This window comes from Rattus norvegicus, chromosome 2, assembly GCF_021556685.1.
Source record: "Rattus norvegicus strain SHRSP/BbbUtx chromosome 2, alternate assembly SHRSP_T2T, whole genome shotgun sequence".
In the NCBI taxonomy this organism is placed as follows: domain Eukaryota; kingdom Metazoa; phylum Chordata; class Mammalia; order Rodentia; family Muridae; genus Rattus; species Rattus norvegicus.
In genome coordinates, this window is record NC_141535.1 from 88,050,973 (window position 1) to 88,076,531 (window position 25,559).

The following is a 25,559-nucleotide window of genomic DNA, read 5'->3' on the forward strand; positions in this document are numbered from 1 at the left end:
CTTTCAACACTCTTCATATACCTTCTTTCAATTTCATCCCCTGCTTGATATGTAGCTGGTGAAGCTTCTGTTTTCCCATTAAGTTGTCTTCTCACACCCTCAGTTATTTCTTTGGCTGTTCAGAAGCTTCTTAATTTCATGCCAATTCTTATTTGTTAGTAAATCTTAGTTATTTCTTGTGCTATTGGAGTCTTTCGGAAAATGCTTGCCTATATTTATAGTTTGAGATGCGTTAGATATAATTTCTTCTGCAAGTTTCAATGCTGCAGATCTTAAATTAAGGTCTTGATCCATTTTTGCATTGATTTTTGTGGAAGGTAGTTGATATTGACCTATTTTTATCTGCATTTATAAGCCCAATTTCCTCAGCATCATTTGTTAAAGGGGTTGTTGCTTCTCTGATGCTTATTTCCAAGAGCTTTATCAGATAGCCAGTGGCTCCAGCTGTGGATTTACTTCTGAGTCCTCTGGCCTGTTCCTTAGGTCTACTGTTTATTTTTATGGCAATGTTACTAGGCTTTATTATGGAAGTGGAAATAAAGTATTTTTCATTTTGCATTGTTTCAGAAAAGGACTGCTTTACCTAGTCAGAGCCTTTTGTGCTGCCATATCAGTTTTATATCAATTTTAGAACTGTTTCTAGTTCTGTAAAGAATGTCTTTGGGGGGGTTGCATTGAGTTCATATACTACTTTTCATAGTATATTTTCATAGTATTAGTTCTTCCAATCCTTGAAATTATTTTGATTTTCTTGTGTCTTCAATTCTTTCATATCTTAGTTTTAATGGTATAGGTATTTCACTCGAGTCACCTTTGTTCTTTCTTTCCTTCTTCCACACCCCCTCTCTCTACTGAGTCACCTTTCTTTCACTCTGTCTCCCTTCCTTTTGCTCCTTCTCTATTGTGGCACTGAAGTTTTAAAAATTGTACTATATTTGTGTGTTGACACATGTGCATTTATGTGGAGGTCAGGGGACAATTTGTGGGAGTTAATTTTCTTCCACTATGTGAGCCCAGGGATCAAACGCAGACACTCAAGTTTAGCAGCAAGTGCCTTTACTAGCTGACCATTTCACCAGCTCACCAATGAGAATTCTAATCTTCACCTTCACTAAGTACTTATAATTTGATAAGTGAAGCCTGAAATCATATTTATGCATAAACAATGCATATTAAAATATAAGAAATATAAGTTTGTTATAACAAAACGAATTCAACAAGAATACAATGGAAGGGCTGGAGAGATGGAGGGTAAGAGCACTGGGTGCTCTTCTAGACACCCTGGGTTCAGTTTCTACCACCCACATGGCGGCTTAGAAACATTTGGAATTCTGAGTCCAGGGTATCTACTATCATTTTCTGGTCTCCACGGGTATCAGGCATACACTTGGTGCATAGACATATATGCAGGCTAAACATTCATATACAAAAAATAAGATAATAAAATAGTATATATTGGGAACTTAACTCGAGAAAGTCTATTCTTATGGATAAAATGGAAAACCAGATTGTGGTCCCTTACTGAAGCTGATGACATTGAAACCCATGTCTTGTCCCTAACAGTGTGGGTAATGGGGAGCAGAACGGAAGATAATTAGGACTACCTTATCATTCCCACTCTTCCACATCTGCTTCTAGCATAGTATGCCCTTAAATGGTAAACAAGATGAGTTATCCATAGTTATAGTTTGGCAACTAAACCGTTACCAGTGTTGGCAACTCTACTGTCTCTCTACTACATGTATGTTTCTCTATTATTTGTCACAGAAATGTTTAAATGGCATGTAATACTACTAACCTACAGATATTTGTCATTAGCCACAAGAGTGATATATAAAACAGTACTAGAGTTAGGAGCACTGCTCTGTATTCCCGACACCTTGACAAAGAAGAGTTAGGCTGTTATCCTTGAAAACATTCAGGATCCTGCCCCATGCACAAGTGTATTGGGAATCCAATGGACAACAGTAGATAAGTTATCTTTTCTAGTTATTACTCAAAGTACTCAACTAGCCCTCTGAATCTACCATCAGTTCAGGAGAAGTTCAGTGGTCTTGGAGAGGGAACCTTGGCTTTGGGAATTTGGTTAGTTTTATGAATAACATCTAAGTTGGGATGTAAGTATGTATTAGAACCCAAATTCAGATCATAGTGTGTAAGTTCAAAGATCATTAAGTTTATGTGCTTTTAAGTCAAGAATTTAGATCTGAAGGTAAGTTGCTGGATACAGTATTCTTGGAGAATCCTTTAGATTCCTAAAACTGAATGATTTCTAAAACTGGTATTTCAGTGACTATATGGATTATCTGATTCCTCCTGCTCCCACTAAAAATGAAAACAAAACCACAAAAACAAAAATACACACAACACACACACACACACCCCCACCCACCCCAATCCAATCATACCATAATCTGTTCTCCTACTGTGAACTTCAGCATTCTATTCCTCCATCTCACAGATAGGGGGCCAGTATGTCAACAAGCAGAAATGGAATACCGAGTGCACATGCGGTAATAATTAAGCAAGGTTCATGGACTGTTTGCCTCTATGGACAACACCAAAGGTTCCACAGCCTTCCTGAAACGTCCCCTGTATTACAGCATCTGTGCTGACAAATCTGTGCCAACCCAATTCCATGGTTACCATCAGACAGCAAACTTATGGATGGATAAAACTGGAAGTGTCAGGCAAGAATTACACTGTCAGCTACCATTTGACTGAGTATATTTATTACTCAGCTACAATAACACTATAAGACCTTCTCTTCAGGAATATTTAAAGATTATTTGGGTTCTATTTACTTTTTAAATTTTAGTTTATTAATGATATTAGTTTTCGAATGTGTTATATTTTCTTCCTCTCAGCATCGGCACAGGGGTAAGGACACATATTTACCAACAAAAGTGGTGACAACAGTGAATTAGCAATACGAGACTAGATAGGAAGTGAAATGAGTGTTTCCAGTTGCAGAGTCAAAAGTCTCTTCATTCAGTGAGTGGAGGTGTGAATGAGGGTGGTTATGCTGTGCTCTTCTAGAACACAACATTTATAAAACTATAAATGTCACTTTTAATGAACAAATGCACCAGAAAAGAGGAAACTGAGTCATGTGGAGATAGCTAAATCTTTCTGAATGAGAACACATTTTTGTTTATCCTGTAGACTTGCAATATTGTTTTGCTTACATCTTACAGACACTTTAGAAGAAGGGAGTTGCATTTACTAAAGGATAACCTGTAAATACAAGTAGTTCTGCATTAGAACAACTCAACAATGATTATTTTCGTATCTTTCCTATAGTCAAATTGTAACATTCCTTTACAAATCTGTAAGTGAGTAATTATCAACAAGGTACAGCACAGAGACAAGAAAAGTGCTTTAAGTCTAGTTATTATGATAGGTCCATCTAATAAACATAATTGATAATGCTTTATTATAAAAACCCCACATATACAATATTTCATCAAGTCTCTTAAAATATATTCATAATGAAATGTGTAGAAAGAGACATAGCAGATACTACTGTTACAATATTTAATCATTTTTACAATAGGTCTGTTGGTCCATTTCAACTAAACATCACATTTCTTTCTGTATGTCACTTATAGCACAAGCAAGTTGCTTAATTTTTTCCTCCATCAATTTTTTGTTCTTGCATGTTTCTTCCAGAAGTCCTCGCATTTCGTCTTCAATCTGTTGAACCTAAACCAATGTATACATTTTACATTTTAATTTTCTAAAAATATTTTTAGGTGCATTTTGAAAAGTCAACGATGTACTTTTTGTACTCTATAATTTGTGATTCATTAAATGAAGTTAGTAAGATGCAACTTTTTTCAAATGATAAAATGGAAATCTATATAAAGTACTTTCATGTGTATAACCTATTTAGTCCTCATAAGATTCTCTTGCAAAGGCTAACGTAATGTATTTTGACTGCATTTTGAGTTTAGAAAATGTGAAATTCCTATTTTACAGAGAACAGAAACCTAGTTTTCTGATTCCATTATCCCATTGTCCTGAGCAGCCTGTCAATGCTGAGTTTAACTTAAAACACCCACACCTTAAAGACTTGCAACTCACACAACTTCCTCCCAAAGCAGTCTTTTCATTGTGGTCCCTCCAGCATTTCTGAAAGTTCTGGTGGGGTTTTCTCTTTGAGATAAAATTTTACCATTCATTCTTAGCCCAGAGTCCCCTAAGATCTGTGTATTGCATACTACAGACCTTTGCTTGAAACTTTCTTCTATTTACCTCAACATGTCTGACAGATATAGCTACTGTGACAATCTTTTTCTGTTACTACATTCCCTTAATACAGAACTCCTATTTTCCCTTAGAAAATGACTTTTCTTAATTTATTATTTTTTTTAGATTTTATTACTTTATGTGTAAGAGTGTTTTGCCTGCATATACGCATATTTGCCAAAAGCATGCTTAGGACCCATGGAGGTCAGAAAGGGCATTGGATCTCTTGAGACTAGAGTTATAGACGGTTGTGATCTGCCATATGGGTGCTGGCGATAGAACCTGGGTCCTCTTCAAGAGTAACTAGTGCTCTTATAGGCAGAACTAATTCTCCAGTCCCAATTTCTCCTAATTTAAATTACTACCTATCTGTGATGCCTCAGGATCTGTATACTTTATGCCTGATTATTATTTTAAAGCTCTGGTTCTACTTTTTTTTTTTAATTTAAAGTGATTTTATTGTTTAAGTATAGAAGGCAAATTTATGCCATCAGAGCAGAGGCTGAGGAAGACTCATATTTCCAGTTGGATGGAAAGACCCACTTAAGCTTATAATAAGGAGCCAATCGGTGAATCCGGCTCTATGAGAATCAGGTAGAATTTAGCATCCATGTCCTTTCTGTTCATCTCAGAGGCTTGGGAACAGCAACTGCTTTCTTAGTTAAATGTAGAGATCTTCAGGACAATCAGGAGCAAGATCTTTGGACTTAAGAATTCTCAAGAACTTATTACATCATGAAACAGACTTGTGCAGCACCAGGGAGTCTCTCAGGATCATCCTGAAAAGAAAGGCTTGTAACTTCTAATACAACACAAACTTGAACGTGTGCTAAACCTCAGGTAGTAAGACTCTAATAAGTTTCCTGTCTGTCAAAAACAATATAAGAAAGCATTTCTTTTAACTCTTTACCATGTCATGTTGGTCGTAGGTCCAACATTATATTCAATACTTTCAGCAGAAAGCCCAATTCCTGCTTTGTTTGGTATTGTCCACAGTATCCTTGTATCATGTTAAATAAAATACCGGAAATCACCACTGACTGCAAGTGAAGTAACTTGGCCATTATGGTCCTAACAGTTGATTATATAACACTGGTCTCTTTCCTTGTAGAGTCCTAAGGGTAACTCTACCTTAAGCATATTCTGATGAAGACTTTTCCTCTGTATCTAAACTTTCTTATGTGTTAGTATTGTCTATATGCACATTTCTGAATGTGTGTGGAAGCCAGAATATAGCACTGGAACCTTTAGACCTAGTTATAGGTATTTACAGATTGCAGCAACCTGGCTTGTTACATGGGTGCTAGGATCTAAACGCTGGGCCTTATTAAGAGCTTAGTGCTCATAACAGCTGAGCCATCTTTTTAGTCCCTCCTCTCCCCATTTTTTTGCAGACAGGTCTTTCTGTCTAGCCCAGTCTGGCATAAATATTTGATCTTCCTGCCTAACCTTGAGTACTGATATTACAGAATAGGCAAGCACTGTGTGCTTTTGATTCTTATATGTTTTTTGCTTGCTTATTTCTGAATCTTACATACCTTTTGTTTGCTTTTCATTAGCATTTGAAAATTGATGCAAAGTTCATAAGTATCTTTGAGTCTAGTGGATTGCAAAAAAGTGATCTTATCAGAATATTTGTGTGATTGTTAAAATACCTTGATCTGATCCATTATTTTCATGAGGTTAAAGCCCATGATGTTTGTCTTAGAAGCACTAGAAACTCATTCTTATTAAGATGACAAACCTCTTTGGCTTAAACCCTAATGAACAGGGAAGTGATCACCAAGAACTTTCTCAAGGCAATGATAAATTGCACTGCCATTTTCCCCTTGCCTGTGACCAAAGGGATGTTCATGGGAGACTGCTAAAATCGTAGACTGGTGCAAGCAGGGATTTAACCTACTACTTAATCAGCTCCCTGGAGTTATTACCTGCTAATGCCTGAAATGTTGCCTAAATTCATAACTTTGGCAGTATGTTCTTTAAAGTTTATGTCACCAAAATGTTCACCCTTTCCACTTTTACTTTTCAAAAATCTAATTCATTTAACCATAATAATTTAATATTAAAATAAATCTTAGCTTACTGTACCTTTAAATTTGCACACTCAATATATCTCTGCTTCTCGTTTGCTAGTTGTGTTATTTCAGTTTGATGTGCTTCAACAATTGCATCAACTTGTCTTTTAAAGGCATCATCCATGTTCTGAAGCTTTTCTACTGCATCCCTTTAAAAAAGAGAGAGAGAGAGAGAGAGAGAGAGAGAGAGAGAGAGAGAGAGAGAGAGAGAGAGAGAAAATAACCCCTCTGCATATGGGTTCACAGAGAGATTAAGAGGGCTTTCTAGTGAGAAGCTGTCTGCAGGCTCTGTTACTAATACCACTCTGCCTCTTGAAACTAGTCATTAAACTGTGTTACCTATGTTTTATAGGAATTCAATTTTATAAATTATTTTAGAATAGATTTGTATATTAAAAGGTAAATCTTTATTTTCTATTGAGTATTTTCTAAATAAAATCAAAATGGCAGTTAGTACACCTTTTCTTTGATGTTTAAAAAAAAATCATATAGTAATTCCTATGTTTCAGGAATTACTAGTCTATAAGAAGAAATACATATATATTCATATCTAATTAGTATAGGGGAACTCTTTCTTATTTTAGGGGTGGAATGAAAATAACTTTCTTAGAAAATTATGTCCTCCATATCTTGGGCATCTTCCTTCTATACATGTATTTCACCCATTCCAATGTAGTATCTGTGTTTAAAGGGATCCCACATCCATCCTTCATAACTTAAGGCTTACTTTTGTAGCTCAAGGCTTCTGTCTCTCTCTGCTCTCAGTTTCTTTTCCTTGTTTTCAAATTTTTCTTTTACTTCTTTTACTTGTGTTTCAAGATTAGAGAGTAGTTCTCCTTTGTCATGCCATTTCTTATTTAGTGTGCTAGAAAGACAAGAATTAATAAGAAATAGCATTAAGTGAGGAACATGGGATCATTCATCTAAACCTTTTCCTCACTGGCAAGTACTATATAATACCTGTAAGCTTTTCTGATTTCTTCAAGTTCTAATTCCTTTGCCTTCAACTGTTGCTTTAGTTTTTCCTTTCTTTCATTATGTCTCTCCAGTTTCTCAACTATAGAATCTAGTTGTGAAGTCTTTTCATTAAGTTGCTCTTGAGAACATTTTTCTATGATGGTGATTTGTTCTTGTAGCATTTTGATTTGCCCATCTTTTTCTTGTAAACCCTTAAAAAAAACAGTAATTTATTTTAGATGTTCATATCAGTATGAGTTAAGATCTAAAAGGATATGGACCATAAAAATATTCTCCTGAGAGGATCTGCCAGATCCTGACCAATACAGAGTGGATGCTTGAATCCAACCATTGAACTGATCACAGGGACCCCCAATTCAGGAGTTAGGGGAAGGACTGAAGGTGCTGAAGAGGCTTTATCTGGATCAATGGGAGGAGAGGCCTTTGGTCCTGTGAAGGCTTGAAGCCTCAGTGTAAAGGAATGCTGGGGTGGTGAGGTGTGAGTGGGTGGGTGGGTGGGTGAGCACCATCATAGAAGCAGGGTAAGTGGGGATGGGATGGGGATTTGCAGAGGGGAAACCAGGAAAGGGGATAGCATTTGAAATGTATATAAATAAAATATCCAATTTATAAAAATTAAATTTTCTTGTGATTTCTAATCTTTTTGATGACTCTTATTTTGCTATTTCCCAGGTGATAATAATAAGGCAAGCCTGGTACCACATGCCCTTAGTCCCAGCACTCAAGGCAGTGGCAGGCAGATCTCTGTGAGTTTGAGGCTCCTACCAGCCAGGAATACATAGACCTGCCTCAAAAAGCAGTAACAAGCAAAAAGTCAAAGTAAAATTCAAGTTTATCAGTATCAGATATTAAGAGCAAGGCTGAGAAACCATAAAAGGATAGAAGTATGATATTCCCTTTTCTTTACAATCTACAACAGTTGAAGATTGCAAAGATAAATTATTATTTTCCAAACATGCTCAAAGGTCTTTTCCCCCAGGAACATGCTAGGCTTACATCTTTTAGTTTCCGGATGGTTTCAGTTTGATCCTCGATGATCTTGCACTTTATTCTCAAGGCATCACAGTCACTTTCATGGGTTTTTCTCAGAGACTCATTTTCTCTGCATAAACTTTCTATTTGAGCTTCTAGTTTCCCACGACTCTGGGATAGTGATGTGCCTAAGAAACAATTACCAGTTAGAAACTTAATATACCTTGGGGATTTTTGTACTTATACTACGCCACCTAATAAGGTGAAAATCAAAAAAAAAAAAAAAAAGGAAAAAAACTGATGTAAAGCCTACAATATACAATAATGCAAATCAACAGGAGAAAGTCTTTTAAACATTTGAGCTATTAAAACCTCTATTTAGGTAAAATGAAGCAAACACAATCACAGTAAAAATTACTATGAAATAAATAAGCATGCCTTATTTTGACCACTAACTATTCGTAACTTTAAGCTTTCTGTTAGAGTCAAGACATAGTAATAATTATTTTTTGCTATATAGCAGTTGGAAAAAAGACTAAGGGTTTAACTGCAATCTACAGTGATTTTCATTCACGTACAACTTTACTTCTATCCATGCAAAATATGGAAAATGTGATAAACATGAATACTCATCTTAGATCTTTTAGTATTAATATAAAGAACAGTATCACCACAGTATCCCATGATGTTTTTATGTATTAGTGAAAAATAAATTTAAAAAGGTATCAAAACAACAGTTCCTCAGCTACTCTTGAGTGACTTCTCTAAGCTGCCAGAGCAGCTGCACCTAGAGGCGTATATCTCTATGTCTGGCCACTTAAACACCTTAATTACTGAAATGCCTTACTTCCCGAGAGGCTTGTGCTCCTGTTTGGCGGGTAAATGCCTACTTATCCTGCGAGACAACACACTCCTTTTTAACTTAGCACTGGGAGGCAGTGAAGCATCCTTTCCTCTCACACCCAGATAATACTGCTTTGTAATAATGGCTATTTTCCACTGAAGTACTGAGACTCTTACCCTGGTATGCCAGTTCGTGTCCCCATACTTTTCTCTCGGTCCTTAAGCCATAAATCAGCGACTCTTTGGCTGCCAGCTCAGAAATGAGCTGGTTTTTCTCATGTTTGAGAAGTTCTATTTGAATGCTCTTTTGCTTGTCATCTTCAATCAAAATTTCAAGAGTGTTGATTTGATTCTGTATATAGCCAAAACACAAATTATTTCACTTAGTTATAAAGATTAAAATTATATACACTATAAATTATTAAAGTAGGTCTTTCTTTTGTGTATCTTATGAAAAAATGCTCTTTAAGCAATTAAAAAGTAAAGACTACCAAATTTTATACCAAAAGTTTTAAGGTATATGCTATTAAAAAAATGCTAACATTTAAAAGGCTACTTTTTAAACATTGAGTTTTATTCCATAATTGTAAGAGAAAAACTCAATCTGTACTTGTCAAAGTTTCTCATGAAATATTTAAGTCAACAATCTTTAATTTATTTTCCAGAAGTTGAGTTCTTCGGTGAAGTAGCACATATTAAGAGATAATTTAAAAGTTACTGTGGTAAGTGTATCTGAAAATATCATTACCACCATCCAGTTAATACTAGTAATACACGTAGTGTCTCTCAAAGTTCAGCACCTTTTCAGTATCACTTTTCCAATTTCTGTCACACCATTGTACAACCGGTGACAACTATATAGAATAAATTTACAACGGCATTTATTTACATATTTTTATTTATTTTTGAGACAGAGTCTCACTGTGTAGATCTGGTCGGTCTAGAACTTGAAATGTAGACTACAATGAATTCAAATCCAGAGATCCATCTGCCTGCCTCTGCCTCCCAAGAGCTGGGGCTGAAGGGGTATGCCACCATCATTTTTGATGACAGCAGTCTCATCTATGAAGTCATGGATCTCATTAGGTATACTTTCATTATGAACACTAGCTGTATGAATAACACAATCTCAGAGTTACTCCTGAGTACTTCCTAAAAGTCACTGCTCACACGTGAGATGATGTGAAAGCCCCAAGGGAAAGCACACTGCAGATTCCTGCCTGTAAATTTGCTGCTGCTTCCTGCTTCAATTTGCAGACTTCTGAGAGTTTTGTCTTTTGTTCCTTCACCATAGAGGTCAGATCTTTAATTAAAGAGGAAGACTCATTTTCTTTACGTTGAGCCCAAATAAGAGCATGTTTACTCTTCGCTAATTCAGTTGCGACATCTTCAAAGCCATCTTGAACCTGTATTTCAAAAAACATTATAAACAGAAGCTTTCCAAATAGAAAATACTTGCTTCTAAAAAATAGTTACATTTTTCATCTTAAAACCTTTAGGGTTTAGTAAAACAAAACTCAGAGGTATCATGTTTCAATGTACTTAATAGCCAGGAGATAAAATATAGACCTAGGGAATTTGCTACTCATTTGTCTAGTTACTCAGGGAATTACCTACTGAAAGTAAGAACCATGACACCTATTCACTGAGAACTGCTGTACATCAGCCAGTGTTCGGTACTACAATGATCAGTGGACAAAAGAGACTATCTTGTCTTTAGTAGGTAGGGACTAACAATCTAGCAATAGGAACAAACCATGCACCGTGAAACTGTACAGAAAGCACATGCCTTTACTGAGGAAAGCTTAGAGGGATGCACAGTATTGTAAGGGGAATGTTTAATTTTAAAGAACATTATTATCAAGAGGTTAACAGGGAATAAAAGGCTGTAAGGATGTAGGGAAGGTTTTCCAGGCAGGAAGGTGCTTTGAGTATCAGTATAAGGCGTGGGCGACGTTAGAGTGGCAGGAGTGGGGAGATGACGGAGCAGGAAATCAGAGAGAATACAAAGAGTTTTGATTATCATTCTGAACAGAGGTATTTGAGGAGTGGCATAACAGCTAACTTAGAAATTCTAACACAAAGGTGGTAGGAAAGAAGGTTATTTTAAAAATATAATTATTATAAGCAGCTCTTAATGTAATGGAATACCAGAAAAAAAAGGGTCAACAAGAATCAGAAAAAGAGGAGGATTAATTTTTCACACAAGCACTTAGAAAGCTGGGAATAGCATTAATAGAGATGAAAAGACAATTTCAGTTCAAGGGAAATGCTAACTAGTACATGGCCAAAGATTTAACCCACCTATTAAAAACAATGACATTCTGAAATCTCCAGATAAATGGATGAACTAGAAAAGGTCATCCCGAGTTGAGGAAACTCAGAACCACAAAGACAAACACGGTATTAACTTTTAAGTATACATTAGCCATAAAGTACAGGATAACTACACTACAATCCACAGAACCCTAAAAGCTAAGTAGCAAGGAGGATATAAGGACACTTGAATCTCACTAAGAAGGGGAAACAGAATAAGACATAGAACTGGGTAGTGGAGGACAAAAGTACTGGGAGAGACAACTTGAACTGGTGGTGGTAGGGGAACCCTAGGATAAACTAGAAACCTAGAACAATGGAAACTCCCAGGAATCTATGAGGTGACCCTAGCTAAGATGCCTAGCAATGGGGGATACAGAAACAGCTATCTCTGGTAACCAGAAAAGACTTCCAATAGAGAGACTGGAATATCAATCCACCCACAATTTGTTACCCTACAAGATGTGCAGGGATAAAGACAGTATAGAAATTGAGGAAATGGCCGCCTAAAGCTGATTCAGCTTGAGACCCATGTCATGAGAGAATCCTACCCCTGACACTGTTAATGATATTCTTCTATATTTGCAGACAGGAGCCTAGCATAACTGTTATCAGAGATGCTCCACCCAGCAGTTGATGGAAACAGCTGCAGAGACCCACAGCCAAACATTAAGTGGAGCTTGGGAAATCCTATGGAAGATGGAGGGAGGATTGCAGAAGGCAGAGAGGACAAGGATACCACAAGAAAACTCACATAATCAACTAACCTGGGCCCACTGGGGCTCAGAGACTGAAGTGCCAAACAGACAGCAAGCATGGGATGTACCCAGGCCCTCAGCACATATCTAACAGTTCTGCAGCTCAGTCTTCATGCAGGACTCCTAACATCAGGAGCAGGGGCTGTGTCTGACTCAGCTGCCTGCCTCTGGATCTCTTTTCCTTAATCGGGGTATCTCATCTAGCCACAACAGAAGAAGATGCACTTAGTCCTATTCCAACTTGATATGTCAAGGTGAGCTGATATTATGGGAGGTCTCCCCATTGCTGAGGAGAAAGGATGGGGAGGGGGGAATGGAGAAGGAGGGATGAAAGGAGAAGATGGAGGGGAAACTAGATTGAGATGTACAGTAAGTTTAATGATGATGATGATGATAGTAATAATAATAAAGAAATGTTAATTAGGCAGTGGGCCACCTTTGGCCTGGGAGCAGATGTGGAAGTGTCAGCTTTGCTGGCCCCTGCTGTACATTTAGGTTTCCCATTCCTATCCTGATTCTCACTTTAGATCTCCATTTATTACCATAATTAGTTTTCCCAACAGTAATAAAAATGGCTATTGTTATATGAGGAAATGAAGTAAGAATTCATTTTTTTAAACATCATATAGTCATCTCGTTTTGGGTGGGATTCTAAAATGTGGTCCTCTTATTAGTAGAGAGCTAGATATCAATTCTTACATCTTTAAATCTTCTAGCTTCAACAGTTAAAGCAATACGGAATTCATTTTCTAAATCCAAATACTGCTGGTTTAATATATTAATTTTTTCTTGGTATTCTTTTACTTCTTGCTCATGTTTTCTTTCTTCTTTGGACAATCGTTTAGTTAATGCATCCTGGAACTCAGCATCATTGAAAAACTCCCGAGTTTCAATTTCTTGTCTGAAATGAAAACCAAAGCAATGCAGTTCACATTAATAAAACTCAGTGGTCTTAAATGGTGCTGGTTCAACTGGCAGTTGATATGTAGAAAAATGAAATCAGATCCGTATTTGTCGCTTTGCACAAAGCTCAACTCCAAGTGGATCAAGGACCTCAACATAAAACCAGATACGATGAATTTAATAGAAAAGAGAGTGGGAAAGAGTCTCAAACTCATTGGCACAGGGTGGGGAAATTTCCTAAACAGAATTCCAATGGCTCAGGCTCTAAGATCAAGAATTGATAAATGGGACCTCATGAAACTGGAAGCTTCTGTAAGGCAAAGGACATAGTCAACAGGACAACTTACAGATTGGAAAAAAAATCTTCACAAACCACACATCTGATAGAGAGCTAATACCCAAAATATATAAAGAAACTAATGAACAAAAACCCCAAACAACCTAATCAAAAAATGTAGTAGAGAGCTAAACAGAGAATTCACAACAAGAGAAATCTCGAATGATTGAGAATCACTGAAAGAAATGTTGAAAGTCCTTAGTGATCAGGGAAATGCGAATCAAAATGAACCTGGGATTTCACCTTACACCAATCAGAATGTCTAAGATCAAAAATTCAAGTCACAGCACATGGTGATGATGAGGAAAAAGAGAAACACTCCTCCGTTGCTGGTGGGATTGCAAACCGGTACAACCACTCTGGAAATCAATCTGGAGGTTCCTCAGAAAAATGGAAATAGTTCTAGCTATACCCACTTTTGGGCATATACTCAAAAGATGCCCCCCATACCACAGGGGCACATGCTCCACTATGTTCACAGTAGCCTTATCTGTGATAGCCAGAAGCTAGAAACAACCTAGATGTCCCACAAAGGAAGAATGGATTCAGAAAATGTGGTTCACTTACACAATGGAATACTATTCAGTTATTAAGAACAAGGACATCCTGAGTTTTGCAGACAAATGGACAGAACTAAAAAATATCATCCTGAGCAAGGTAACTCAGACCCAAAAGGGCATGCATGCTATGTATTCACTAATAATTGGGTACTACCCCAACAAAGTACAGAATAGGATACAATCCACAGAACTCAAGAAAGTTAACAAGTCGAAAAGCCCAAGTGAGGATGCTTCAGTCCCACTTGGGAGGGAGAAGAAAACAATCACAGGAGGCAGAGGGAGGGAGGGAGGAAGGGAGCTGGGAGGGAAAAGGGGAACATGATCAGGTATTGGGGGGAGGGCAGGACTAAAGCCCTGAGGGCCAGCAGAATAAATGGACATATGCAACATCTGGAGTGGGAGGTGTGAGGTGTGAGGTAGTGGGACCCTCTAGAAGGTACCAAAGACCTGGGAGGGGAGGGACTCTCAAGACTCAAAGGGAGGGACATTAGATGAAATGCCCAATAGTTGGGAATGGGAACTTGTAGAGTCCACCTCCAGTAGAAAGACCGGGCATCAAGTCGAGGAATGGGTTGCCATCCCACAGTCAAAAATTCTGACCCAAAACTGTTCGTGTCTAAAAGAACTGCAGGGACAAAAATAGAGAAGAGTCTGTGGGAAAGGAGATCCAGTGACTGGCCCAACTTTGGATCCATCTCAAGGAGAGGCTCCAGAGCCTATTACTGATGCCATGACAGACAGGAGCCTAGCCTGGCTGCCCTCTGAGAGGCCCAACAAGCATCTGACTGAGACAGAGGCAAACACACCCAACCAATGGACTTGAGCCAGGGACCCTAGTGGTGAAGTTATGGAAAGGCTGGGAGAAGCTGAGGAGGAGGGTGACCCCATAGGAAGACCAGCAGTCTCAACTAACCGAGACCCCCGAGGTCTGTGACACTGAGCCACCAACTAGGCAGCATACAGTAAGTAGCTGGTAGGAGGACCCCACACATATACAGCAGAGGACTGCTTGGTATGGCCTAAGTGAGAGAAGATGCACCTAACCCTTTAGTGACTTGAAGCCTCAGGGAGTTAAGTGGCCTAGTTGGGGTAGGAGCTGGGGTGGGGACATCCTTTTGAGACAGGGTGGGAGGAAGAATGGGATGAGGAACTGTGGGATTGACTGGATTGTAAAATTTTAAAAGTCATAAACAAACAACACCTCAATGGTCTTTAAATAGCTATTAACATTTTGCATCCCCCAAGGTTAATAGAAACAAGTTCCTTTTTTAAAATTACAGAAATGGTACTTAGGTAGACAAAGAGAGTGTACAGTCTACTGCTATAGCAGAATAAATATGGATTAATTTTACAAAAAGTTATTTGGAAGTCAATTAGCATAGCTTCCTCTATATGATGAGCCATTTTTGGTCAAGTCTGAGGAAATATAAAAACAAGATGCATTATTATAAGCCCCTTTCACAATGACACTAAAGTCACATATTTATTTTTTAGTTCCTAGCTATTTCTATGGACTCAATCTAATACAGATGCAAACATGGTGTTTTCCATGAGTTAATTCTGATTTTAATCTTTCTTTCACTACATTGATTGATGGATTACTTGTACGTGTGTCATGCATAGGAGGCACAGGGCAATATGTGGGAGTTAGCTTTCTTCCTAGAATGTGGATCCTAGGAACCACACCATTGAGGCTTAGGGGCTAAGCCACTGTGCCGGCCCTCCATGGGTTAATTCTGCCAGATTTCACCAATGGTCAATCACTGGGTGAGGAAGACTAAGGAGAGAGCCAGGAACTCCCTTTTACTTCTACATGTTAGTGTTGATACTTGTTCACTCACCTGTGCTCCTGTTCTTTCAGTGCCAGAAGGTCATGAAGTTGTTGTACTTGCTCCTTTTCTTGGCGAAGAGAGGTTCGAAGTAAGTTTATTTCTCGATCAGCAGCCGAGGCTTTGAGCTCCACCTCTTGGATCAGTCTCATCTGAGTGAAGTACACATGGTCACAGCTCTTACACAATCATGCCCCTGCTTCTAGTTCTTATCCTTAGCCACTTCATAGTCTCATCTGAGTGAAGGACATGGTCATAGCTCTTACACAGCCATTCCCCTGCTTCTACTTTCTACTTGGTCACTTTGTTTAAAGGGCAAAAGTAGTTTCATTAGCTTAGAAGAAAGCCACAGGGCAGGCAAGCTGGAGATCTTTCAGCTGTCTGAAGGAGAAAAGAGAAAAAGTTAAAGGAGCTAAAGTTAGGCATGGAGGGCATGCAGGCAGGCACACGGTGAGGAAAAGGTAGCTTTGGGAGTGCTGAAGCTGAGAGTGTTAGGGAGGGCATTCCCAGACTCAGACCAGTATCTGAAAGAAAGAGGAAAAAATAGGAAAGAAAAGGAGAAAGTCCTTACTTAGAAAGACTGGCCTACCTCAGAGCTTCATGGCCACCCCAGTAACTGTCCCTGCTTCTATTTAGCTCCTGTAATGTTCATTAAATTGCATGGCCTAACAACTAAGCCGTTTTTATAAACTTTATTGAATTAAGAATGCCATTGTCAATGTAGAAGCATCGATTGTACTGGCATGAATTACTGTTTAGTTGCATACATTTTTTTTGATAGGAATTCCATGCCAACAGCATGAAACTGAAAGTCTTTCAAGTACCCCACAGATCTGAAAGCTGTCTCTCAAAAACATAAAACTATCTCCCTGTAATATTTCTACCAAATTCTTTATGTAAATGTTGGTAGAATAAAGATGTGATTGGCAGGCTGTATAACTGTGATATTTAAAATAACAGTTATGTAATTTCTGCATATAGCCTGATATCTTTTGAACTTACTATAGAATGTAATTAGTTTTAGGGGGAGCCGTCAATCCATTCACCCACATCACTGATCCACTCAGGGATACCTGTGCCTGCTGCTGCTGTGCTTTTTGCTTCTCCATTTTTTCCAATGCTCTTTCCAGAGTTCTCAAGTGTCTGATGTGATCTTCCTGTTGATCTCGTGCTTTCATTAATTCAATAGTTAGTTTTTTAATTTCATTTTGAAGTCTGTGAACTATAACTTCAAGTTGAGCCTTGCAATGCCTCTCCTTGAAAATAGCATCCTTTAGCCTGGAGCATTAATTATATAATAATGACAAGAGTGTTACATATTTAAAAATAAGGAAAATTGCAATCAGTGTTAAGGCTTAAAACAGTGATCAGTGTCTGAAGTATTGTCAAACTCTAATTATATTAAAGAGAAAAAATGGGCAACAAAGCAGTGTATGTCTCTGTCCTGACCCTGGAAATAACATTTTCCTGTAAGGGAAAAACATTTATCATAAACTAAAGAAATTTACATAAACTTGTACTATTTCACAGCAACAGTTTATCCCTAGTGTTTCAGTTTTGAGCTAGATGTGAATTTTTAAAAAGCATTCAGTGTAAATAAGATATAGTCACTGCCCTCAAAGAGCTCAATGTCAAACAGAGAAAATTGACTTGGAATCTCTAAAGCTATGAGATGTAAGTGCTATATAAGTAGCTGGTCAATTTTGACTTCCCAGTATCTTCCAGACCAAAGTACTGATCCCAGCTATGGGCTAGAATATTTTGCTTGCAACTGAAAACGTAACTTACATAAACAAATAGGGAAAGTTTACTAAACTTAGACTGCTAGAACTCTTCTGCACTGAATCCCATTAGGATTCCATTCCACGGAGTTCATTCTCAGGAATTGGCTTCAGCATTTCCTAGTGTGTCTTTATATTTGTAGTATGACAAGAAGTTAAGGGCAAGCCACAAACACTTGGGCGCACTGTCTTTTAAACTTTTTATTATTTGTGTTTGTATATATGTGTGAACACGTGTGCATGCATGAAGGTCAGAGAACAATTTTAATATATAGGTCCCTCCGTGCATTGTGGGTTCAAGAATTGATTTCAGGTTGTAAGGCTTGTGGGGCACGTGCTTTTATCCACTAAGCCATCCTGTAAGGCCTGGGTTTACATTCTAACAGTCACAACAGGAACGATCTTTGCTTGACACAACTTAGAAGAGCCATAAGAGGCTCGGATTAGTTCATTTTGGTTTATATGTGCACCCTGTGAACCAGTCATTGTGATATGGTATTATATTATTAGCTTCAGTTCATACCTCAGCCAGATATAAGAAGCAGCTAAATGGTTGATATAACTCTAGTTTGTGGAAGAATCTCATGAATTAATTACTGAAAGTTGTTTAATGTTTGCCAACTGTAATTCCTAGCATATATGTACACGCACACACACATATATATGCTATATATGTATGTATCCATCAACTGTTCTATGATGGTAATTTCTTCGATTTTTATTGTCTTTCCTTTTGTCTTTAATGAGAACAGTTTTCAAAATAGTCTTCCTTTATTCAGTCAATTCCAGGTTGACATGAGAAAATAAAAGATGAGGGCAAAGAGCTGTAGATAAATAAGATTTAAATAATAATCTAAGTAGTAAATCTTAAACCGAGAGTACAGTTTTAGGATACAGAGGAGATAGGTATTTTAAGAAACAGAATCAAGAAGATATCAATACCAACTAGCTTTGAGATTCTTTCTAGTTTTGATAGCAGACAGCATATTCATGGAACACCAGTTACTAAGGCAAAGAATACAGAATAAGACAAAATATGCTTCTTCCTCAGGATGGGCTAACCTGAAAACACTTATGAGAAATACAGGGAAGGCACTTTTGGTACCGACTAGAACGATAAAGTCCAAGAAGGTTGAAACAATAAACATACTAAACGAGATCTACTTTTGACACAACATTATTCAGAGGGTGGCACCAAGCTGTCAGACTTGGTATTCGGGGCAATGGATACAAGACATACTCAAGAACATCAAGAGCCAGGGGACATTAATCTCAAGATTTTACCCCCAACAACATGGGTATAGATAGAAGTAGCGTTAGAATAACCATGACTGTTCAAGAGAGCAAGGACCATGGAGGTGTATGTTCCAAACCTCCCAAATCCAAACTGGTGAGCAGTTAAGATATTTTTTTCTAGTATACCACAGTTAATATCTATACTATGAAATAAAGCAAAAACTATTTGCATATAGCCAAAACCAAAAGATCAAGAATGTCAAACTGCATGGTGGCAGACACCTGGAAGGCAGAGGCAGGCAGATATCTTCTGAGCCAGAGCTACATAGTGAGACACTACCTCAAACATTCAACATAACAAAACAAAACATGCCAACACTAAAAGGAATTCCAATTATAATACGAAGGGAAATAACATTTAATAAAAACAATTTCTAAAATAAGCGTTGCTTCATTCTGAAGAGAAGGGGAATCCTGTCTTCTACAGTCTCCCTGTGATACATCCTGGGATCTTTGTAAGCCTGTCATGTAATGGGGCTGTTCCGAGGAAGTTTGAGCACTGTTCCCTTTCTCATGTCATGCTTTCATTTCCTGATTAGTATTTTCTTCTATCTATTCAGAGACAGTGATCCCTAAAACACAAATGAAGATGGTGTCTTCGCGTATAATTGCTGTGAAGAGACACTATGACCAAGGCAACTCCTATAAAGGACGACATTTAATTGGGGCTGGTTTACAGGTTCAGTCCACTATCATGTCAGGAAGCACAGCAGCATATAGGCCGATATGGTGCTGGAGAAGCCTAGAGTTCTACATCTTCACACACAGGCAGCAGAAGGAGACTGTGTGCCACACTGGGCATAACTTGAGCACAGAAGACCTCAAGGACTGCCCCCACAGTGACACACTTCCTCTGGCAAGGCCATATCTCCTAAAAGTACCACTTCCCATGGGCCTAGCATTCACACACAAGATATGGGGCATACCTATTCAAACCACCACAGACGGTGACAGATAGACTCACATAAGAGCAGAGTGCACCAAAATATGCAGTCACAGTGATTTTCATAGTGAACATATTTAGGTAGCATGGCTTCTTTTTCTCTCTCACACAGGTACAACATATAAAAGAAGCAGGTAGGAGAGGCATTTTTCTGTTTTCTTTTCTTTAAGTATCAGTATCACACAACCAAATGTATAAAATAAATGAGGGATCAGGTGGGAAACTGTTTCCCTCAATTTCATATTCACATGAGATCTTGTAAGAAGAATTATCCTGTCTATAGACACAAAATTGAACTAAAACTTCCAGATCCTACTTATGACCAATACCAAGTCTGGAGACCTAGTGTTCCTCTAAAAATAAGAAAAAACAGAATCAGAAAATAACTCTGAGGAAAAACAATAACCATTTGAAGAAAGGGATAACTTAACTATTGAAATCAAAGTGGAGGGGGTTACTACAATGTATCTTTACACAATGTAATAAGAATGTACTGGAGTGAAAAACTCCTTAGGCAAATAGGAGACTGAATAGACAAGAAAAAAATAAGAAAGAATTAAGGAACTTGACCTACATAGTACCAAAGCTAACACAGGAAATGATTATGTTAAAGAGACTAGGATTCATAAACCTTAAAGAGAAATTTGGCAATGCCAGCCCTTTTTACAAATACAGCATTAGACAAAGCATGTTACCCCTTCAAAGCACTAAATATTCAAATCAAATGAAAGTCACATATATTCATTTTCCTAACTATCACTATTTTAAACCAAGGCATTCCTATTCCAAGTCTAGTAATTTTCGTGTTCTGAGAGACACCTTTAGACTCCTATTTTTCCCTACTTTTCTTAATTTATCTCATATATCCAGAGCACTGGTTTATCCTCCTTTTTTTCCCCACAGTGCCCCTCCCTCCATTCACTCTTCTGAAAAAGGCAGGCCTCCCAGGGATATATCAACCAAACAGAGCATATCAAGTTTCAGAAAGAAAGTTCTAGGCGTCTCCCTCATATCGAGGCTAGACAAGGTAACCCAGTGGGAGGAAACGTGTCTCACAGCTAGGTTCCATATGCAGAGTACCTACCTCACATTTAACAGGCTCTCTGGTTGTCAGTGCAGCCTCTGTAAGCCTCTCTGAGCTAGTTAGTTGATTCTGTCAGTGTTCTTGGCCCTGCTGATCAAGGTCCTCCCCACCCCTCTTCTGAAGGATTTGAGCCATATCTTTGCCTTACCTATCTGTGGTAATGATTGCCTGGCTGTGAACATCTTTCTTCTCATTTGCTTGCTTATGTAGCTCATCAATATAGTCCATAAGTTTCTTTTCCGTTTGCTCCGCTTTCCACCTCATCTCTCTCTCTTGGTCTAACTGTTCCACAAGGGACTAAAGAAAACAGCAATGCTTCAAAATTTGGAAAAAGTCAGCAAACTTCTCACCGCCTGAGTTGTTTCATTTATTTTACAGTAACTTATTGTAAAAAGTTACAATGAGATTTACAGTATGGACGTAAAGCACACAGAAGAGAGTGGATATTGCTGGGTACATAATCATTTCAAATGAGCATTAGCTGGTACTGTCATGACTATTATAGAAGGCAAACCTATTGTTAGATTATATTTTTTACACTATAGAGTAGAATACAATAACCAGTTCTCTAACATGTAAAATGAGAACAAGCTAATTAATATATTCAGCAAGTCTTGAATTTGTAAAATAATTTCAGCATCTCTGCATCCTTTTCCAAAACTGGGTTTCAGGACAACTAACACGACAGTATAAAGAATACTTTTGTGAGAAAACACAGAGATTTACTTTTTTATATCTCTCAAAGTAGGAACTATTAGTTTGGGAAATAGGAACTGAGATTTTCCCAATAAAACATCATTTCAACTGATCTAGCAAATGTTAACAGCAGTGATATCACACAAAATATGGAAACTAGGAAGGGTAAAATTAGCCAATTTTCATCACTCTGATAAAACTACAAACATTTATTGCTCATGAAAAATTGGTTAACTTTCTAGGACTTTGTACTTAAATCTAAGATTCAGTTTTCTTAATTTTCTAAACCATACCCGGTAAGTGTTGTCGTTCGAAGCACTTTTGTCTACTTTAATCATGCCATTCTTCTGCTCATCTACTTCTCTTAAGTTATTACAGTTTACTAACGATGATCTTACATATAAATCTCTCAAGTAAGGCTGTCTCATTTTACGATTACAACTGCAAAGAATAAAAGGCAGGAAATAATCAAAAGTACAGTTTATGTTTTTCAATACAAACACCTGTAGCCACATATCTGGTATTTAAAATTAAGGAACTTGAGAGGTGGCTCAGTGGTAAAAATCACTGGCATTCCAGGGAAACTGGGTTCATTCCTAGCATTCACATGGCAGCTCATCACCATCTGTAACCCAGTCCCAGAGGACCTGATGCCCTCTTCTGTTATTAGCAGGCATCAGGACACAGTGCAGACATATATGCAGACAAAACACCCATACCAATACAATAAATAATTATTTTAACAAAAAATGCATTAAGTAAGGTAATAATTAACTTGGGAAACTAATTCATGAATTTTATAAGGAATGAGCTTTTCTAATTCACTATTTAGAGTTTCAAGAGATAATGATTTTATTGTGTAGTGTTCAACATACGCAAGATGAAATGCACTATGATCATATAAGAGAAGAATTTGAAAAGGATGATTTAATTACCCTATGGCACTTGAAAGCTTAAAATTGACACAATAAACCAGAGTAAATGGATTCTATCAGTAGTCAGAATAAAAAGAAATTCTTGGGCATATCCTAACTAAAAAGTACTAAATGTTTTTTTTTTTTTATTACATGAAATTTTATACATGGATTACTATGAAGAATTGAAATAACCAATGAGTACATTTAAAAAAGAATCATGCAGGTAAAAAGTGGATTGTACCTACTCTGAGGTACAGTCTTTTCTTAACCGCTCATGGTTGATACCCCAGCTATGAAAATAGACATTAGATTTCTACATCTGCATATCAAAAATAATCATTTTGTTTGCCTCTGATCCTAGCTTAGTTTACTGTTTAACTAGGCCTTGGCCTCCCAGCAAGATCTGCCCACAGATAGGGTAGAAATTAGCCAATAAAACACAAGTGTATCAGATTTACTTCCTACTTCCTGCAAGTAGTATAGTGGCCTTTTGTTTGGTATTATACATTAATTTCTCAAAGAGAAAGCCGTCTTTTATGAGTATACAGTTCTCAAGTTTCTGCAGGGATTGGGTGTAGAACCAAGTACAGACACCAAAATCTCTAAATGCTCCCTTCATTATATAAAATGGCATAGCATTTTTATACATAACACATTTGAGTATATATTAAAGTGTTTAGACAAATTTCAATATCCAATACAATATCTGACATGATACCTAAAAAGCTAATTTATTATACTCTGTTATTTAAAAAATGACAAGAAAAATTCAATGAGAAGCAATAACTTTAAAACTAGTAAATAGTTCATATTAGTAAAGATGTAATTCTTTGATTTCATTTGATCAGAGGTTGGTTGAATCCATGGATGCAGAAATATAGGATACGGGAGGCCAATAGTAGACCAAATCTGAGCTCCCAGGCTAAAAAGGAAAAAAAAATCTTTGATGTCAATAAACTGAGAAGTTTATCATCATGAAACAGCAAGGGGGAAGCCAGTCAGTTACCCCTACCTGTGTGCTTTATTTGGACTACTAAGACCAAAGCCAAGTACCTTACAAAAGCACCATTGTTTTTATTGTGGTGCTTAATACTTTGAATAGTTCTGGTATAGTATGGGATTTTTGTTCTTCTGGAAACTTTTCTGCTGCACTCTTTTCTGTTTCCATAGTCACTTTCAGAAGTTATATCTGTGTCTCTTTTTGGTCTGAGGTCTTTCTCAGGAACATTATCTATTAAGGAATTATTAGTCTAGAACATAAAAAGAGAAAGGAAGTCTGTTAAAAGTTCTGCTCAGAATAACTAATTAAAATTTAATGCCTTCTTAAATATTAAGATACTTTATAAGATTAAAGATTTATAAATTATATATCTTTGAAACTGAAGACAAGACATCCAGCTCTGGCACAAGAGAAAAAGGGGAAAAAGTTTTTAGCAACTCAAATCTGGGAAAATAAAAAGAAAACAAAACCAGGAAAAGATAAAACTATTTTAAAGACTTCAGAAGTGGGAAAAAATGCTAAGAATAATTTAGCAAAATAAACCAGAATGAGACCATGCTTCTATCTGAGACTATCAGTTTACTATGGAGAAATTTTGACTGCCAGGTATACAAGGTTAAGACTTTTGGGCTGAAAACCAGAGGCAATAAAAGGCAGTGTCTAAAAGCAAATGAAATATGAATTGATACCTAACAGACCAAATTAGAGTTCAAGTCAAATCAAATTAGTGCTAAATAATAGCATGCAAACATTCATAACATTCAGCTTCCAAGTGTTCACTAGGAAGGTTGATAATGAAAAAGACAAATCAGAGTTAAGTATGGTGGTATATTACTGTAATCCCAGAATTCTAGAAGCAGAGGCAGGACGTCAAGGTCATCTGTGTTACACATTAAGAACTCATCTTAAAAAACTAAAGCAACTAAGGAAGAAAAAACCTAGATCTCCCATCAACTGTCATTAGGGACACAGAACACTGCAGCAACTCTGAAAAATCTGGCAGGCCTCCAAATCAATCTAGGGATGAGCAACTGCACATGGAGGTGTCCAGCCAAGAGGATTCAAAACACACATCCAATTCAAATCCTGAATGGTAGCATTATAGTAGTGTCATTCAGCTGCCATGGAAACACTAGTCAAATGTCTATGAACTGATATCACATATACAAAACAAGAAAGTACTATTGCAATACAGGTACTGACACCCATGAAGGAAGGCAACAAAGAAAATGAGTGAAAACCATCTCCCGTTGTTTTCTGCCACTGTTACTGTACATAATTCTATTTTTGTAAAGAAAAAATACAGATACAGTCAATATGATGTTTCTGGTTGGTCAACTTATGTACAATTTCTACTTTATATTCTTAACTACTTTTTCTTCAATAAAATACATTACTTCGTTGAGCAGCTGTAGGATTTGATCATCTAATTTCTGAAGTTTCATCTCATTTTGAAAATTGTTTTCATGATTAATTTTTTCTGGTTCAGATGAACACGCAGATAAAAGTGAGGTCAAAACATTTTCTTCTGGTGTACTTGTAAATTCCTCCAAAGGAGGCAACACATCTATTGGTGGTGCTGACATATTATCAACGACCTATGACACAGAGACAAACCAAAGTCCTTTAAAGTTCATATTCTGATTCATTTACTCTTGACGCTATCATTTCTCTTAGAAAACCATTACTACTTTACCTCATCTTCACTTATATTCAGGGGGGAATCAGAAGAAACTAAATTATCCAGAAGACCTTCGAAGCACTGTAGGTGCGATGAGTTCATCTCTTCCAAACTTACTGGCTCACCAAATATATTCTTGCAGTCTAAGATTCTCAGCTGTGGTAAAGTCTGGAGAATGATTGCTCGGTACCCTGGGAAACAAAGAGTTCAAAATCAAAGCATAGACACTTTAAGAGATTATGTCTAAAACCAACCAAGCTACTAGGTATATTGCCTGAATATCAGTCCCATGATGTACTAATAAACTGAGAATAAACATTATGAACTCGACATCTT

At 37.3% G+C, this 25,559-nt stretch overlaps 1 protein-coding gene and 1 long non-coding RNA gene across 5 annotated transcripts in view; one reads left to right on the top strand and one right to left on the bottom strand.

Moving 5' to 3' along the window:
- Nucleotides 1-25,559, bottom strand: part of Lrrcc1 (leucine rich repeat and coiled-coil centrosomal protein 1) — a 34,655-nt gene that overhangs the window by 3,334 nt on the left and 5,762 nt on the right. The window contains 15 exon segments of one of the 4 annotated variants that reach the window (NM_001100645.3): nucleotides 3,184-3,705; nucleotides 6,343-6,478; nucleotides 7,057-7,194; nucleotides 7,290-7,498; nucleotides 8,304-8,467; nucleotides 9,300-9,474; nucleotides 10,343-10,528; nucleotides 12,896-13,097; nucleotides 15,838-15,977; nucleotides 16,899-17,103; nucleotides 21,078-21,226; nucleotides 21,919-22,066; nucleotides 23,596-23,792; nucleotides 24,940-25,140; nucleotides 25,239-25,414. In NM_001100645.3, the coding sequence (NP_001094115.3) occupies nucleotides 3,583-3,705; nucleotides 6,343-6,478; nucleotides 7,057-7,194; nucleotides 7,290-7,498; nucleotides 8,304-8,467; nucleotides 9,300-9,474; nucleotides 10,343-10,528; nucleotides 12,896-13,097; nucleotides 15,838-15,977; nucleotides 16,899-17,103; nucleotides 21,078-21,226; nucleotides 21,919-22,066; nucleotides 23,596-23,792; nucleotides 24,940-25,140; nucleotides 25,239-25,414 (2,549 nt within the window). In that variant the 3' untranslated portion in view covers nucleotides 3,184-3,582. 4 annotated transcript variants of the gene reach the window in all.
- Nucleotides 9,787-13,190, top strand: LOC147996149 (uncharacterized). Its single transcript, XR_015671234.1, has 2 exons — nucleotides 9,787-9,844; nucleotides 12,027-13,190. It is a non-coding gene; the product is annotated as an uncharacterized LOC147996149 (long non-coding RNA).